The sequence below is a fragment of the Anser anser genome (genome assembly GCF_964211835.1).
Source record: "Anser anser genome assembly, chromosome: 10".
NCBI classification, from domain to species: Eukaryota; Metazoa; Chordata; class Aves; order Anseriformes; family Anatidae; genus Anser; species Anser anser.
The window spans coordinates 2,787,511-2,806,476 of NC_139730.1; the positions used below are offsets into that span (position 1 = coordinate 2,787,511).

The window sequence follows — 18,966 nt, forward strand, 5'->3', positions numbered from 1 at the left end:
ATTTACAGTCGAAATTCAGAACTATATCTGACTTTGCTGTCTTTACAGCAAGCCACATCAAAACCCTCGAGCCAAATATCCATAACTGAGGGGAGCTTGAATTCAAAGCCAAAATTGTATGGTTGGAGCCTGTCCCTAAACATCATTTCAAAAATAGCAAATTGGTCTAAGATTTTGAAACACGGGATTGCGGTACATGGGATGCCAGAAAAGTAGTGTTTCTGTGCATTAGTACAGGCAGCAGGGCTCTTTTTGTTGTGCTCAGCAACATCTTGACATGCTGCACTAATCTTAGCTGCACGCTCTTAAAAGATTATTTTTGTCTCGGGTTCTTTTATAGTCTTTGATGCAACAACCTGGTGTGTGTTGCATCAAGCCTGCAGAAAATCCCCAGCTTTCTCTTGTTTTCCAGACATCCTGGGCCCAGCCGACAGGCACCGCAGGTGAGCGAGACTGGCCTATTTGGGCCGGAGATTAATTTCTGGCTAAATTAAAGGTGCTGGAGAGGGAGAAGCTGGAGGACAGAGGGGGGAGGAGAGTGGAGCAAACGGTCCGTCGTGTTTTAGGCTTGGACTGGAAGGGTTTCGCTGACCCGAGGGGTCCTGCTCCCCCTCACACTGAAGGGAAGGAGCCGCCAGCCCCTCGCCGCTCTCTGAGGGGCGATGGAAGGAGTGCGGCGGGAACGCAGGGCCGGGGCCCCTCAGCCACGGGCCCGCTCCTGGCCGCGGGCCTCCCCCCTCTGGAGCCCTCGGAGGGGAGCTGGGCGCCGGGGCCTCCACATCGGCGAGCCGGCCTGAGGAGCAGAGGGAAGGGAGAGGGGCAAGGAAGGAAAATAAAAATAATAACAAAAATAAAAATCCCGACGCCGCCGCGATCACGAGTCGTCGCCCGCCGCCCCCCCTGACAGCCAAGATGGCGGCGGCAGGAGGCGGCGCGCAGGGGAGGGGGGATCCCGGCCGAGCCGCCCACACGGCGGGGCGGCGGTGAGCGCGGCGAGGGCGCCGAGGGCGAGCGGGGGATCCGCTGCCATGCGATAAGGGCGCGGGGACCCAGCGCCCTCCCTGCGCCCCTTCGCCCTCCCGCTCCTCGGCGCCGGGGGGCAGGAGGCGCCGCCGGCTGCCGTTCCCCCTGCCCCGGGGAGCGCGGCCCCCGCCTGAGGTGAGGGCTGCGGGGCGAGGCGTGTGGTGGCGGTGGGGGGCTCGGCGGGCTGTCACCGGGCCGGGGCTGGGGGCTTCCCCGAGCGGAGAGAGCTATGGAGGGCCTGGGGCGGCGGGGAAGGGCGAGGGGCCGCCGGCGTGGGCCGCGGCGGGGCTGCCTGGTGGTGGGAGCGGGCTCCGGGGCCGCCCCTCACGCCGGGCTGCGGCGGGAAGGGGGGAGCTGAGGACGGCGGGCGGCCCTCGCCTCGCCGTCGCCTCCCCGCGCCGGTAACTTTCCGTTGAGCTGCGGTGGGAGCGGGGGGGAAACTTTCGGCTCTTCCCCAAGCCCTGAGGCGGTCTCCGGGCCGGGCTGGGGGCCTGGAGCGGCGCGGGGAGGCTCCCCTCACGGCGCGGTCCCCTCAGCGCAGCCCCCTGCCATGTTCCTCCTCCTCCTCCCCGAGGCGGCCCCGGGGGGCTGCTCGGGAGAAACTTGTGCCCGTGCCCCAAACGCCAGGTTTTCCAGGCGAGGCACGCCGCCGGTGTTGAGTTCCCTGCGTGTTTTTTCTCGCAGCTTTCCCCTGGCAGCTCGGGTTGCCGTGTGCCCGGGGCAGCGTGCTGGGCACGGCGGCAGGACCGAGCCCTGACATTGTCAGGCTGTTCCGTCATGGTGTCTGCGTGTGGCGTGAGCCGTGGGCCGGGGGATGTTGGTATTTAATAACTCCTTAGCGATGGTCGTTATTCGGGAGTAATTTCAAGCGGGCTGGTTTTTAAAGTGGGCTGCCCCTGAGAGCGTTGATTTGCTAGAAATGAGGTCTCGGCGCTCAGTTCTGAAGTTTATTTATTTTTTTTAATTAACTGAATAGAAACGTGGTGTTCTGGACAGCTTTTTACTTCATTTCACAATTTTTTTCTGGAACTGTTGCTCAACTAGAGGTTTCTGTAAAGACTGTTACATTACGGTACGTAATCTTTCACTTTCTGAATGATTAAACACCAATATTTAACCTTGGCGAGTATCTGTGGTGGTTTAGGAAAAGCAATTGGGTTAGTCTAGCCAAGGAAGGTCGGGGGGAGTAAATGGATTTTTTCTGGTTTCTGTGTTGAGTATACAAGTTTTACTTCGAGTAAGAAGCGACTCTTCCGTTTCTCTTTTTGTTTAAAAAAAATAATTATATATTTAGAGTATTGGTGAAACTCGATCCTGCTTTTATAGTACTGGGGAAGTCCGTACGTGTGTTTGAAGTGAAGGTTAAAGTGGAACTGCATCTCTGGTAAATGAAGCAACATTTTCTGGGGGGTAATTGTGACTTGGCATTGAAACTGTTTAATTATCAAGAATAGGGCATTAGTTTTTGTGGTTAACTTTAGGGGAAGGAGAAAATTGCATGGAGCCTTAAAGATGGAACCAAAAAAAAAAAGTCTGAGCTTCTCTACAACTTTAAGAGCTTGCATAATGTGCATATTTTACTTATTCTAGAAGCATTAGGGTCCAGCTGGATGAGGAACTTTCCTCAAGTTTATGAGCAGCTTCTGCTCCTTTGGAACATGCTTTCCCAAAGGTCTCGTCTAAATAGTGCATTTACCAAAAGCTAGCACAAAAGATAAGATCTGGTTCTGTGAACAGTAAGCCAAAAGGCGCTATGACCGTTTTTTAAAATACAGGCTTACTTAGAAATGTTTTTCCAGTATGAAGTATTTGTTTTTCCATATATATGCTTGAGTTTTGGTACTTTTTGTAACAGTGTGGTTGCAGGTCCTTGTTTCTTGCGAACAGCTTGTTCTATATGCTTTTCCTGGATATTACACCCCTATGGAGCTTAATGGAATTTCTATATGTGTTAATGGCAATGTTAACTATTCCGTATTTACATAGCCAGAGTTAATTATTAGTTAGTAAAAGCATAAATATTGACAGAGCCTGGCTTGTTCTATAGGGCATACATGAGTGTAGCTGATCTCTGTGCAGAGTTAGGAACAGCGTAAATAAATAGGTCATATTTGAGATACATTTAAAAGAGAAAGTACCCAGAAGGAAAGTAGAGCCAAGCTGACGCCCAGTGAACTACAGTGAGGAGAATGAGGTTGCATCAGGAAGGTAGCTGATACCACGGTTCTGCATGGCCCTGACAAAGGGATTGTGGGCACCGCTGTTCAGAACTAAGCCTGGAAGTGTTTAATCTACAGCATTTTGCATTTGAGGGTTTATTAATCTCTAGGTGAAGCGTGTGATAGCTGGAGAGAACTGTCTTGTGACTCTTCAACGGAGGAAGATGATATCTGGACCGAGCTGAATGAGAATCAGCTTTGTTAATCTTGAGGTTCTGAAATAGGAAAAAAGAAATTTGCAATGTCACTTAAATAGTCAGCATCCCTTTTCAATTTCCTTTGTATTTCCTAGCAACTGAATCAGAGTTAGTTTTGCAAGTCGTAGTAGACTGAAATGCTTTTTACGAGAGCGTGTGTAGAAACACTTGTACTCATGGTCAGTAAAATGCCAGCAAATTGTGAAAAGTGAAGAGTAAAATAGTCAGTCAGAACCTTTCTGAATCTTAAATAGCTGCTGAAACAAACTTTTCATTCATTGTCCTTCCTTCAATTTTGACCCTAGTTCTTAAATATTTTGTCGGCATGACCAAAGAGTTGGAGACTGAAACGTTGCACAACTTGTGTTGGATGTAAAACAAAAACCTTGATGTAACCTTGTTCAAACATAGTGTTCTAGGTGTTGGTGATTTCCGAGTATCTTGCTGTCTGACAGGGTTCCAGTAGCCCAGGTTTTGATGCATCTCTAGCTGTGTGTTTGTTCTGAAGTTTTCTGGAAAGAATGCTCACACATTAAATGGAGGGGAAGGTAAATAAAAATTGTTTGGGTGTCCCTTTTTGTTTGTTTTGTTTCTGGTTAAGTGCCTTACATTGTGTTGTGCTTTGGTAGGTGGATCGATGCATTTCCGAGACCATTCTCACCTTTGTTAAGGAGAAAGTCCTTCAGTCAGGCTGCTGTCGTGTAGTGAAATTTCACTACATATTAAATGCTGACTCAAAACACACACACGCCCCTATTAAGGTCTTTGAAGAGAGTTTGTGCTTGCACAGAAAGTAAGGGTGGAGGTGTGGTTTAGAGGTTGTACTCGTCCCTCATCCTTCTGCTGTAGCCTCGCTTGGTGGTCTGGGGCAAGAACACAGAAAGGGCCCTGCATCTGTTCCCCAATATATCAATTCTGTATGCAAGCAATCTTTGCTACTGCGGGCACAAATCATGATAGAAGTTTTATGGCATACTAAACGCAGCAAATGCTCTGCAAGCAAATGTGAGTTATGCCTTGCTTCAGTTGAAGATAGCTATCAGGTAGGAGGTGAATATGTATAAACGGTGACTACATCTCCACTGTTCAGCTGCTTAAAATTTTAAACAGTGGTATTGACCAAATAATTCCTTAAATTGAATGGGGTTCTTTGCTGTATTTCATAATAACCCTTAGATGTTTTCTGTTATGTTTCAGTTCAGCCTTAGTCTATGCCTGGTCTGGAAACCCGGTCTGTGACTGATCTGGAAGTGCTCTGCTGATGTGTGTGTGCTTATAAAGTGCCCCCACAGAATATACGGTCAAAATTAAGATATACAGAGAAGACTACGTGAGGCGGTGATGTGGAGAGGTTTTGATCTATAGCAGTCATTTCAGTGGCAGTCTGTGGTGCAGAAATAGTCATCGGTGGTTCCCTAAAGACCTTAAAAACAGCACTGGGAGGAGATTGTGGGGGAAGAAGTAGAAAGGAAAGGTTTCAGAAAGTGTTGGTCCTACTTTAAATGGCATATTTTTCTCTTTGTGCTTTCAAGTGTTAGATATAGAGTTACTGTAGAGGCTGAAATGGAGTGAAATTGAAGAAGGTAGTGACATGGGGGGATGAAAAAAGAAGAATGATCTAAAAATAGGATGTGAGGAGTGAGGTGGAGAGTTAGAAGTTAGTTATCCAATGATAGCCTCAGTATTTAATCTGTACTTGAAATTTTACCTTTTTCTTTGGGTCAGAAAAAAACATTAATGTGAATCAAAGTGTTTTATGTAACCATCTGAAATAAAAGCAGGCAAACAGCAGGTGCCTCGTATAAACTATATGTATATATACACAAATGAAGTCCCAAGAGAGCTGCCTGTTTTGTATCTGTGTACACAGGCATTATGCAAACAAACAGAAGGGGATTATAGACAGGACTCTGAGTTTGGTTTCGTCTTGATCTCCAGAAGAAACTTGCGAACCTAAAGATTTATTCTCAGTTGTACTACTGAGTTCAGGAGCTGGTCCGGCTCTGGTGGCTTCTGTATGTCAGCAAGTTTTCCTGCGTAATAGTTTGACTATAAAATTATAGCGAAAGAGCCAATGCTGCTCAGATCCTGCAAGTACAACAGTAATCAGACTCTGCGCAGTGCTGTTACTTAAATCCCGGTACAGGAGCGCTCATCCAACAACCCGAACAACTTCAGAGTTACCTTGTGTGCCGAACTCCTGTCCGGGACAGCGAAGAATTCCTTATGTAGAGCACTGGGACAAACCTTTCTGTGAGTACTGTGCTCATAACGTTTAGCACGTGGCAGCTCTCCCTGGCTCAGTACACCTCGGCCTTTCCTAAAAGGGTGTGATTATATAACGGCTTTGGCCCAGAAGGTGAGGAAGGGGTGTTAGGATAAGCCTGTTGTGTGTTACAGAGAGAGCTGGCGTTGGATCCCGAAGCAGTCGTTACGTTAGCGTATCGCCACCCTTCAGCTAACGCAGGGCGATGGCTGGGGGAATGCTACCCCGAGGTTGCTCCGTACGGCTCTGCTAGCTGACCTGCCTGCACCCTGCCACAGCAGTGCCCGGTGCTCAGCAGGCATATTGGAGCTGAGCTGGTAGCAGCGCGTTCACGTTTATTTTTCTGTGGGGTAGAAGATGACCGTTTTGCTAACTGGATGCAGAGATTTACTAGATGCGGAGGGCGTTAGTCAGTGTTATCTCGCCGTTAAACCTTGCCAGTGTGGTGTAGATCATCTGCAAATGGCAGCTGCAGTCTATGCTTGCCCTCCACTCCGTGACTATAATTTGTAGCATGGCTGGGTCCAATTTTTGTACCTTACGAGACTTTTTTTGCTGACCAGAGGTGGGGGAAATAAAGGTCAAGTGATCTAAGTCACAATTAAAATGTATTTTAAAATGCAGCAAAAATATTAGGAACAATTCCCACATCTTCGCCCTGTTCCCCCATGAATTCAAAATTTCAATTTGGGTAGAGAAAGGTTCCACAACCGAACTGAAGTTGGCATGTGTGTCCGAACGCGGCTGGCTGAAAGCAGAACTCTTCTGCCAGTCTTGGTTGATGCACTTTGACATTTTCAGTTACAGCTTTTGGTTTTGAAGCTTGATATTGGAAGATTTGCTGCTTTCATTTGCCTTTATCTCCTGTGCCAAGGAAAAGAGAACATTCTGTTTGGGGAACTTCTCCTTTTAAAAACTCGTTGTATAATAAGTAGTTGTACAAAAAACATGGACTGGCTGCCCTCCTGAACTGTGTTTGGGATGAAGTAATATTTGCATTTTATAGTGCTTACCTTGGCTTCTCTTCCATCTTATTTACTATATATATTGTCGTCTGCATCCCTCCTTTCAAACACAATAGTACTGCAGAAATTGTTTCCATTCTTTGGTTTATTTATTTTTTGGCTGTAAATACTGTAATTTAGAAAGAGAAATGGAAGTTTTTAAACCCAGCTCTGTTAAGATCTGTCACGAATCCTGTGGGATGCTTGAACATCACTTTTTTTTTTTGTAGCCAAGGTTGGATGCCATGGGACTTTGCTGTGGCACAGCTGTAATGAACTCCTAAGCAGCCTCTGCATTGTCAGACCCTCTCAATTACCCCTTTGATTTTTTTGAGAATAAAAATAGCAGTGAAGAACAAGGAAATGAAAGACTTGGTTGGTGAATGATAGTGGAGAGTATGGAAGATGTAGAAAATGCCTCAGCGTGAAGTCTGTTCCTTCCTGCCTTCTCTCTGCCAGTTATTCTGCTTCCTCCTCTAAGCTTCGGTACTCTAGATGGCTGGTTCTTGTTGGCTGACTGCAGCAATCCCACTGAATCTAGATTAGCCTCTGAATTTAACCCCAATTTCTCTTTCTTCCTGAGCACTGCTGAACAAATCTCTGTCCTTCAGTTTTTGGCCAGAATTCCAATTTTGTTCTCCCAAACGCATTGTCTTGTGTTCTGTCCCTGCGCTCTTACCCAGCACTTTTCTGTTTCCCAGACACCTCTTAGAGATGCTTTGTTGCCAAGCTTTCTGCAGCTCCCTCGATCGCCGCTGTTTGGATCAGAGCATATTAACTGTGAGTTGGTGCGGATGGTTGTGAACGGACCTGCAAAGAGCTTCCTGGCAGTTCTCATTGAGTGATGTAGGGGCAGAACAATGTTATGGTTTTTCATTATTTTTGTGTTTTTCCGTATGCCGGTATGTTTACAGGAAGGACATGGACGTGCTCGAGCGAGTCCAGAGAAGGGCGACCAAGCTGGTGAGGGGTCTGGAGAACAAGTCTTACGAGGAGCGGCTGAGGGAGCTGGGCTTGTTCAGCCTGGAGAAGAGGAGGCTCAGGGGCGACCTCATCGCTCTCTACAGTTACCTGAAAGGAGGCTGTAGAGAGGTGGGGGTTGGTCTATTCTCCCACATGCCTGGTGACAGGACGAGGGGGAATGGGCTAAAGTTGCGACAGGGGAGTTTTAGGTTGGATGTTAGGAAGTACTTCTTTACCGAAAGGGTTATTAAGCATTGGAACGGGCTGCCCAGGGAGGTGGTGGAGTCACCATCCCTGGAGGTCTTTAAAAGACGTTTAGATGTAGAGCTTGGGGATATGGTTTAGTGGAGTACTTAGTGTTAGGTCGGAGGTTGGACTCGATGATCTTGAGGTCTCTTCCAACCTAGAAAAATCTGTGAATCTGTGAATCTGTGAATCTGTGAATCTGTTTCTTAACTCCATACTGCTGTTGATGCAGCACTGAAAGGAGTTGAGTGGCAGCAAGGGACTGCTTGCTAATTCCCGTGGTGCTTAATGCTGCTGAGTGCAGATGCACATGGTAGTGTCTTAAAGTAGTGCAAGTGCTCACTTTAACCCTACTTGTTAGCAGTTTTCTCTGGTGCTATCATTTGTTCAGGAGGTGGGAGGAAATGTGGAAAAAAAAAGTAGAGGTAACATCCTACTGCAATAAAATGGTAGGAGGAGTCCTTGTTGTGTGGGGATAATTACATCCTTTGCACCTTGCTTCTCAAAATGAGCAAGTAGATCCCTTACTTGATAGATGGAGGATGCTGAACTACTTGTAAATGCGTGCTGCAGGTGCTCTGAGGCAGGGCTGCATGTGTGCCGGCAGCAGTTTTCACTGTGTTCCTTGTGATGCTAAAGTCTAGATTTTTCTTACTTCCTTTAATTCTCCCTCTTGGTTATTCAGGCTAGTTGACTAGGAAATGTGATCTTCGAATTGTCCACAAGGCAATTATTCGTGTGTTAAAGCTGCTTATTTCTGAGACTTTTTGCAGCTCTGCCTGAGACCTGCGGGTGATCCTTAATTTTAAGTTTTATTTTGTGATGCTCCTGGGACTTCGTTACGGATCAAAAGATCACTGGACAAAGTAAGAAGTGCTGCTCTTCCAAGTTCTCCTGTTTTGTAGTCTTTCGTAGAAGCGTTCAAAGGTGGTTGCTGGAATGTGGGTGCTGTATGGGTTAGAAGAACTTGCACCAGGGGCTGGATTCGCTCTCTGGGCTGCCATCCCTGCTCCTTGCTGTAGGATTAATGACCTAAAATGTTGGACATTTTAATGTCAAAATGTTGATTGCTTCTGCGCGATCTGAAGTTAATTGTGTTGTGCTTCGAGGTCATGAATAGAATCTTGAACTTCGTGTGTGCTCCCAAAAATACAACTTTGATAATTTAGCATAGTAAGTTTTTTCCCACCATTTTTATTTTTTTTTTAGCTTCAGTAATGGAAGCAAATCCCCTTCCATTTCATGGTTTGCATAAACCCTCCTGAGATATGCGCTTCTTCCCCGCCTTGTTTATGTTGCACTTTGTTTTCTGAAGGCTTCTCACAGTAGTCTGCTAAGAGTGTACTTCCAGTCTTGGCAAACAGAAGCCTGGCTCTAGACAAAGCTTATTTTTGACCGCAGCCTTGCTGATGCTAATGAGTAGTTCTGGGAGGCTGAGGTCTGAGAGTGTCTCCGGTGAGGTGCTCTCTTCGGTCCCAGGGTGGAAACCTCTCGCTTCAAAATGCTTCGCTGGAGTGCAGGCTGCCCGGCTTGCACGTGCCTCGATGTAAAACACAAGCTCAAGTTATTTATGGTCATACTGATATTTAAAAGCGCTTATACTAGAGTTTAGAAGCTGTGTAACACGTCTGAAGAAGAACAGACGGTGAATTATAACGGTAAATGACAAGAAAGTTCAAACTGAAGCTGAGAAAATGGGGACTTGGAATGAGGTGGCTGGATGGAAGAGTACAGGAGGATTGCTGGCTGTGGAGAGAGAAGGCTCTGCTGGAGCATCAGCGTCCTGCCAAGAGGAACAATGCTTTAAAGCAGAGTTTGTAAGGTCATTGAGCTAGAGGAGCACTTGTGCAGTTGGCTAACAGTTTTTCCCATTAGACATGCATGGAAACTTGTGGGAGGGTAGTAACGTTGGAAGTGATTACTTCAACCATTTTTCAGTGGTTTTTTTTGCTTGTTTCCTTAAAACATTAAATGTATTATGGTGGTTACATTTTTTTTAAATCAACTCAGCATAACACTTGGTATCTTGTTTCCGAAGTTTAAAACAGTGTCATACATATTTTTTTTTTAGTAGCTAAGGGACAGGTAACCTTGCCTTAGCAAGCAAGTTGTACAACATTTACAGTGTTCATTTACTGTGGCTAGTGCACTGGAGTGTGCAGTTAGCTTAAGCTTTAACAAATGTGCACATTGTTTAATTTCTGTTTTTACTGTTTCTGTAGGGAATGAAACTTTAACAAGAAGTCTATGGTAAAGCCTGGCTAACAGCAAGAGAGGCAAGGTGTAGAAGAAATGCCTTGATGACAAGGTAGGGAAGACATTTGAAAGATATTTTTAACAGGTTCTGATTTGGCAGAATTCCTGTGATACTTAAGGTGCTTCTGTTTTGTTCCCTGGATTGTGTGCTTGCTAGAAGAAAATATCTGTGAAAAAGGGCTTGCCTCGCTTTTGCTAGGTGACTTTGGGAGTTTGGGGAAGGGGTGAAGGGTTTTTTTCCTGGATAATTGCAGTTATTCACATGTTCTCTAGACTGCTGAACTCCGATGTGATTTGTGCAGTGTCATGGCAGAGGAATGGTTCTGAGTAGCTGTAGTGGGACTGACTGATCCAGTTAACTTCATTTTGCTCTTACTTGATTGCTCTCCACATTTGTGTGTTGGCAGCCTACTTAGACAAGATAATGCAGCAGTGTACTCAGAAGTCTGAAATGCTAGGAGCTATTAGAACTTTACTGGCAATTTTTAAAAATTGGTCACTGATTTGTCTGTCCATTTGTCTACTGTGTGTGCCTCCGAAGGAAGGTAGGTCTTGTAATATGAGTATATGATGAATGATCTCAAAAATTGATTTCATCATTGTGTAATGAAATTTTGAGCTGCTTTAAAGAAAGGTGCATTGCAGTGGCCTTCAGTGGTTCCCAACCTATACTAGGAGATGGTCGTTCCTTGGTTACAGCCAGAATAATTCTTTGGAGTCAGGCTAACAAGGTAAAATGTCACCTGTTTCAGACAGTTAATGGATTTAAATAGTTTATTAATTTTAGTTTCTTAGTATTCTCGAAGGAAAATACAGGAAGGAATGGGAAGACAGGAAGATTAAAAGGTTGCAAGGCAGTTGTTGCATCTGTCTGACAGAGGAAAGGTAGTGAAGCCTCTAATGGCGTGGCATGGTCCTTACTGCTGTCTTTTACGGGTTGTGTTCCTCTTGTGCATGCAGCAAGCATACAAGCAAACCCCTTTTGCTCTCTGGGAAGGCTGGCTCCTGGAAAGAAGCTGGCAGTGCCAGAGCTGTTCCTGTGGCCTGCAGCCCGCTTGCAAGTTATGTCCACAAAAGTCTGTGGCTAGGACCAGGCTGGATGAATTGTCAGTTGTTTTTTTTCCTTGGAAATAGTGTAGAGCATATATAGTAAACTTTGTCCTTCGTGAAGTATCACGCCTGTGGCTGCAGCACAGATGGAATATGCAGCAGATCCGTGTTTAGTTCTCGTCACGTGGTGGGGGGAAAAAAAGTTGAAATGTACTTCCCTCTTGTACTGTTTGAATGAGAAATGTGATCCGCTCAGAAATCCTGGTCGCTGATTTAGTTACACAGAAATGTGAGCTGGTATAAAATAATGCCTCTGAACTCACGTTTGCTTTCTAAATGACAACTGTGGATAGCTTATAGCAAGTAGAAAAACTTTCTTGGAAGTCAAACAAGTTTGAATGATCTTCCTTCAGAATTCAGTGGTGTGATCAAAGTCCCAGGGACACTCATTTTAGCACAAAAGGGTCAGCCTTCTCTACCTCAACCTGATCAACTTTCATGTAGTAGTAGGCTGTTTTGCACTTTACAGCAGATTCATTTTCTTTTTAATACCAGCATTAGACCTGTGGAGTTGGATCACAAAGCTATAATTTTTCACATTAATCTCTTCTCTGCAGTTCCTGAAATGCTGGAAGCTAAGAATTAAAACAGCTGTGATATTTAAGCAGCAAAAATTAATAATTAGTGTTTTGTGAATGTTTATGGAGAAATAGGATGATATTGAAATTAAATTGAATACGCAGTGAAACTGAGTTTACCCTTTGTCTTTCAGCAAAGTAATTGAGCTAGTTTTGTGGATCTGTGGTGAGATTATCTGTTTGCTTCTCCTGTTCCCAATCTTTAGAAATATTTGGTGAAAAATGCTCTGTTCACCCATACTTACTTGGTCACAGTCTGCAAAGTCTCTGTTTTGTGATGTCCTTACAAGTCAGTTTGCCCCTTGCAAAGATACTTTTCTTACTGTTACTGATGATGTTTAAATTACAGTGGTATAAATCTTGTGAGCAGGGACTTCGGTAAGAGGCTGTTCATGATTCATCCCTGGCATTCTCTTCAGAGCTTGTATGCACTTTTGCAAAGGCAGGCATCACCACTGCCGTCCTCCTCCCCTGTTGTTTACACTCACTCCAGACATGCAGCCTTCAGTCCCCGGATAACTGAAGCGCCGAGAAGTGATTGTAGCTGCTTCTCAGGGTGTCACCACTAATGTCGTTGCATTTCACCTGGAAATTACATCAAGAAACACGTTTGTGCAGTGTGACTTTATTTCTGTGGGTGTCTTTGTTTTGTATTTTCTTTTTTTTCCCTGGAAGTTGACTTGCAATATTATGTGATGTATATAATGTGGTTTGGAATACTTCTAGGGTAAGAGGTTTTATTCGGATTCATCAGTTCCTGTGAAATTGCTTTTCACATCATGATTATTCAGCACTCTGAAGTAGTTCAGACTATATACACTCTTTCTGTGGCTTGTTAACATAAAGTTTGCATAAATCTCCTCTCACAGTAAACAGATTATGAAAATCAGAGTATCACAGCAGCTCCAGTGAAGTCTGAGTTAGCTTGAATGAAGCACCACTGAACTGTTTTGATCTCGCCTGCGTTTCATCCCATTTTTAGCTGTGAGGCTTTGTATCACAAATCAAAGATCTTAAGGGGTGATGCATCGTCAGCTAGGCCTTTTTTCTTCCCTTTTCTTAAAGTTGCATTAAATCCTGAAAGTCTTGCTGACTTGGGTATTACTTGCTATATAACCTTAGGAAGCAAACGTGTGTGCTAGCAGGTGTTTGTATGTAGGGAATTCTAATTTTAACTGGTTATAAATGAGGAGAGCTTGCCCCAGTTTTTCTTGTGTGCTTTTGGGAATGAATGTTTGAATCTGAGGCTTTTGCTATGCATTTAATCTGAAATAATTAAGCATGAGGCTTACATTTTGAGATAGGTGTTATTCTTCAGCATTAAAGTATATACCTCTTTCTGTTCGTTTACTTGTGGTGCTGTTTTGGCTTTTGAATCCAGAATGTTGTGCTGCAAATACCCTGAAGTTGTAGGGCTCGCTCGCAATTTTAACAATCGTGGTTCACATGATTATTTTTAAACTAATAAAATATTTTCTTTTTAAAGACGTTGTGAAGCATTCTACAAATTGGTGCACTTTTGTGCAGTAGTGCTAATAGGGAAAGGAACAAAACCAATTTCTCTCTGAATTTCCAAGGTGAAGTTCAGTTTTGTAGTGTTTGTGTTGCTTTGTACTGAGCCTGTGGTTACAGGAGTATTTCTTTATACATAGCAATGTAAGACATAATCAGCTTTCAGTCTACCTGCTGTCTTCTCAAGTCTTTTAATTCAATGGAAAACTTCTTTTTCCCTAGAGCTTATGATGGAGTAAGCATTGAGTTTAAATTGCCTGGTTGGTAGCTTTTAGCTAGCTGGCCCTTTCTTCCTGAGCAGTTCTTGAGGAATACTTTGTTATATGCATCTTCTGAACTGTCTTTGATGGTAGTTTGCTTCTGATCTGTGTTATAAAGTATTCCTTTTTGTTTTTAATGCATTTCTTGATACATTCTCAAATGATACTGCTTTTTAAAAGTAACTCTTTAAGCTCTAGATCTGTTTGTTCTCTCTCTCTCTCTCTCTCCATTATTAAGAACAAATGATTGCACAGTGCATTGTAGTTTTATCATACTGTTTTAGCTTATCTTTTGGTTTAGAGTGACTACTGCTTGATAAAAACAAAAAGCTGTCATGACTGTTAAAATGTGGTATACTGTAGGTAAATTTCACAGGGAATCATGTTACAAAATATTGAGAATTTCAATTGCATTAGCTAAAAAGTGTTAGTGTTTGGTCTTGTGTTAGAGTTAAATGATGCTTGTGAAATTTCTGCCTCTTTTTCATGCATTTGTTGCTTTCCTGTTCTGGATTTGTTGAAGCCAGATGTCCAGTGAAATAAAAGGCACATGCATTGGTTCAATTTGTATGTCTTTGGATATATTATTCAGGGAAAAATTTGAATTTGTAATCATTACTCAATTGGCCATATATGAGAGTAATGTATTCCAGATATTTTCAAAGCAACTGAATTCAGGTGAAATTAAGCATAGTGGGAGCTATATTCTTCTCTTAGAAAACAACCTGAACAAGTGTTTGCAAGCTATTGCAGTGCTGTATGTTGATAATTTGATCAAGAATCATGGTGGTATGAAGTTTTGATATAGCCTAGTACTTTTTATGTAGACCAAAGAATAAGGAGAGGTAAAGCAAGCAGAATGAAGGTGACGTGACAACTGAAGTCTTGTACCAACTACTCATGTTGTTTTGAATTCTGTTTGTGGAGTTACTGAATGTTAGTAAGCTCTTCAAAGTGCTGTGTTGCAACAGTTTCTATTGCACTGACATTTTTCACCCAGATAAAATTAATTCAACAGAAGTATATCTTAAAAGCTTATCTGGTTTACAAAGTTTAGAAGTTAATGACCATAAGTTCCTGAAGCTCCTTTAGGAAGGTTCTAGCACATCTAGGATTAGATTTAGATAGATTTTTAACCTATTTCTCAATGTTCTGCAACAGGGTGGAAAGTATTTTCTTTATTTGCAAAATTGTTCTATTAAATAAGATGTTGGGTTTACGAAACAGACAAAGATATTCAAGAGTCTGGCAAAGAGGTAACTAAATCTGCTGATGGGTTGTATGCTGTATTGTTTTTAAGGCTGTCTTTTCATCATAAAAATATTACTTTGCGTTGACATTTATTTACAACAGTGGTAGCAAACACTGAAAATAAATATATATATGTGTGTGTATATATATATACGCAATTTGGCTGGAACAGCAGGACTGTGTTCCTTCTCATTATGGAAAGCTTCATGTGGTCTTCAGTATTATTCTTTCTCAGTGGTCTGCTCTGGTCAGCTCTCCATTGTAGCTGACTTAGTCTAAATGATTTATTTAAAATATTTGGTATGTTGCTGGTGTATTGCTGCCTATGAATGGTTGCATATTGAGGATCTGAGTCCCAGAATTTTATGAAATAGCCTGGTATCAACTCCTAACATGCAAAATGGAAAATGCTACATGATCTGATGATGGGTCTAATTCTTTTGTATTATTCTATTGTGTTTTATTCATTTTTAAAGGAAATTATAACAGATCTGAAATAATCAAATTATTCTTAGTTTACAACAGCAAATTTGCAATAATGTAATCTTTATTTCTTTCCTACCAGTTCTATCATCTTGTAATGGAAGATGGAAGACAAAGGAGCTCGTGTTGCTGACTACTTTGTTGTCGCAGGATTAACAGATATTTCAAAACCACTAGAGGAAGAAATCCACTTCAATGATGCTTGCCATAAAATTGCTAAACCAAAAGAACCTATTACAGACATAACAGTAATTATTAAATCCCTAGGGGAGGAAGTTCCTCAGGGATATAAATGCATAGATGTTACTCCCTCAGGACTGTCCGCAGACCTCAATAATGGCAGTCTTGTAGGACCACAGATATACCTTTGTTATCGCCGGGGAAGGGATAAACCCCCACTTACTGACTTGGGGTGAGTATTTCTTCTGTTTACAGCAGGTGATTTTTGGCAATTTTATGCAACTAGTCAGCAAATAAAGCAGGTTTATTGAAATGTCAGAACTTTTGATAGAAGGCAAAGTTCTCAACAGAAAGATTGTTAACTTGAGCATCCTGTAACACATTGCTCTAGGAACGATGCACGATGGGTGAATTTTAGTGACAGCTGTAATCCTTTGCATTTTGGAGTTTTCAAAGCAATTTATAATTTTCAGCGTATATGTTTTGGGTGGGAGAAGTATTCATGTATGTATTACATACTGAAATGAAGTGAATTGTATGACATTCAATTCTTTGGAAAGATTCATTGCCTGATCCTATGAAAATAACGTTATTTTGCAGTAAACAAAATATTAAAAAGCAATTATACGTGAAGAAAACTACTTTCATCACAAAATTTTTCTGTTAAGAGTACAGTTTGCTATAATGTTGACTGAACTTGTCACTAAATTGTTTTGATCAGATGAGGCAAGCTGCTGCTAGACTAGTACTATTCAGTTATAATTATAAGATATAGTATTAGCATTTGCAATATTAAAAAAACAAACAAACCTGTGTGCATTCTGATCTTTGTTCATCCCGTTTTAATTAGGGTCTTATATGATGGGAAAGAAAGACTAAAGCAAGGTTGTGAAATAATTCAAGCTACTCCATATGGTCGGCCCGCCAATATTAGTGGCAATGCCTCGTCACAAAGAGTGTATGTCACTTACCGAAGAGCATCCGAAAACATGGCACAAAACACGTTGGCTGTTACGGATATATGTATAATCATACCAAGTAAAGGAGAAACCCCGCCACATACGTTCTGCAAAGTTGACAAGAATCTTAATAATAGTATGGTAAGATTCAAAATCTGAATTTTGAACACTTGCTGTTCAGTGACATAATGTTTGTGCAGTATTTACGATGGTTTGCATCCGTACTCTCTAAAGATAAATCAAATCTTGGAAGAGTTCAAGGTTTATATTACTTTTTTCCTGCTTGGAACTAAGTCTTTTTGGAAGTCTTGGGTCAAACAGACCTTCTAGTGCTGATATACAAATGCTGACTCTGGATTAATCCTTACACATGGTGATGCAACATGTTCTCTAACTGGAGAGTTTACAGGCTGATTTACTGTTGTGATGGGAATTCTGTATCTAACAGCTGTATTTTTTGTTTTTAAACTCTCCCGTTACCTGCAGCACTATTTTGTGTTGTTCTCTTCTGTCATTTCATAAGCTTTTTCTCAGAAGAAAGATGCTTGTAAGCGGTGTTGTATCCTGCTGACTGTAAAGCCTGTTTAAAACCATATTAATGGTTCCAAAGGTAGGCTTCCTAAAATACACAGGCATTACAGCACTTTAATTTGCAGAACTTAATGTTTAGGTATTTCCTCGTTGAACCTTCAACCCTGTATGCTGGCTCTATAATGTGTACTTGTTTTTAAATAAATGTCTGTGGACATCAACAAATGGATTTTTCAGTTCTGCCAACTCCTGTATTGACTGGGTTATGGGAGTGCTGTCTTATGTAAATTATTTTCTTTCTGCCATCCCTAAAAGCTTTGTGTGCTCTTAAAGGGTGCACCTATTTTTCCAGTCTGTGGCTTTCCCACTTTCTTTATTCTGGTGTCCAGAAATGGAGAATGTCAAAAATTTTAAAATGGGATCAGTGCCAAAAAGGAAATCATTGTTTAGAAGCTGAAAAAACTGTGATGTTAGTGTTACATCACAGATGGGGTAAGAAATAAGGCTTAAACATTAGCATGATTAAAATGCAGGCGCAAAAGAAAACTAAGTATTAACTTAGAGTAATTCACTGATATAGTTTGTATCAGAAACACTGGTGCGGGTGTGTAAATAAAAATGTCTGCATGTATGAATGTGTGTCTATCTATATACGTGTTCAAGCCAGAAGTTTAACAAAATGGAGGAAGGTTTAAATATTTATATAGATGATGATTGTACTTGCAGTTCTGTAGTTGAGTTAACAAATGTTTTGCAGAAGAATTTATAGCTGTCATGCTTCATTCAGACTGTAAACTAGTTTTGTTTTAGAGCTCAGACCAAGGCCTGCGCTGGGCTGGTTATCTGAAAGCTGACGTGGTACTTCCAAGTCATCTGTTTGTGGCCCTTGTCACAGAGGATACTGCAACAGGCCACTAATTTCTGTATCTTAATGTGCTATGTTTGTGTGTAGATTGTGACTCTTTGAAAATGAGGAAGAGGTGGTCTTCCCCCGCTGTTTTCTGTTATGTTCTCTTATTATATTCTACTGTGTAATCCAATAATTTCTTTTTTTTTTTTTTTACAGTGGGGCTCAGCTGTGTATCTGTGTTATAAAAAGTCTGTGGCAAAAACCAACACCATATCATATAAAGCTGGTACGTAGCTACTATTTAGCATTTTTATCTTGAGGATGTACAGGGTTATTTGTAACGTAATATATTTCTTCTCTTTAGAAATTACTTGACATAGACGCTGTCCTGATATCATCAAAAAGTGAATCTTTCCCTGAAGAATTATCTTAAAATAATTTTCTGAAACAAGCCTTAGAATTATGTCTCATGACTCTCTTGTCTTAAAATGCACTTTTAATTGGAAGCTCGGTTGTGTTTTGATAGGTTTCTAGAAGCCTGTGTGTCTCCCATCTGTATTTTTGTTGCTGATGACCCTCTTTAGAGGATAAGTGTGTGTGTGTATATATCTGTGCATAGGAAAGTATCTCAAAAAATATTTAATGTATTTTCATGATTGCTTTCTTTAAGAATCATTTTGAAGAATAACGCAGAGCTCCAAACTGCATTAGGCATCAGTGGCATTGAACTCTTTAAGTATTTTTGGATTGTGTATCATCTTTACTTTCCTATTTATAAGACAGAATTAGATTTGCTGTGTCTCTGATGAAATTTATTGTCGTTTTTTTAAAACCCTTGATTTCATTTAAGTGTAGGCCGCAAGCATGGTTCATGTTTAAGCTTTAGTGCACTTCTATCCCCTCGAGATGCTGCTGTCTGTAAACAATAGTAGTTTAGGTCTGACTAAAAAGTGCATGATAAATTAGTAAATAAAAATTTTAAAAAGACCCAATATCTGGTAGTAGCTTGCACAAAACTTTGCTTTGTGGAGGGGGAACATGGGACACAAACAAACCAAACAGACCCCTTTTTTGATTA

The 18,966-nt window shown here is 42.0% G+C and overlaps 1 protein-coding gene across 7 annotated transcripts in view; it reads left to right on the forward strand.

Annotated features, from left to right (window-relative positions):
* The first annotated feature begins 165 nt into the window (after positions 1-165).
* DENND4A (DENN domain containing 4A) overlaps positions 166-18,966 on the forward strand; it is a 53,139-nt gene continuing 34,338 nt past the window's right edge. The window contains exons 1-5 of one of the 7 annotated variants that reach the window (XM_083851192.1): positions 166-443; positions 10,141-10,226; positions 15,451-15,780; positions 16,399-16,648; positions 18,105-18,174. In XM_083851192.1, coding sequence (XP_083707318.1) covers positions 15,473-15,780; positions 16,399-16,648; positions 18,105-18,174 — 628 coding nt within the window. In that variant the 5' untranslated portion in view covers positions 166-443; positions 10,141-10,226; positions 15,451-15,472. Of the gene's footprint in view, positions 444-497; positions 1,159-1,326; positions 2,096-8,124; positions 8,785-10,140; positions 10,227-15,450; positions 15,781-16,398; positions 16,649-18,104; positions 18,175-18,966 lie in introns of those variants that run through there. The other 6 variants (XM_083851190.1, XM_083851196.1, XM_083851191.1 and 3 more) reach the window with 6 other exon arrangements.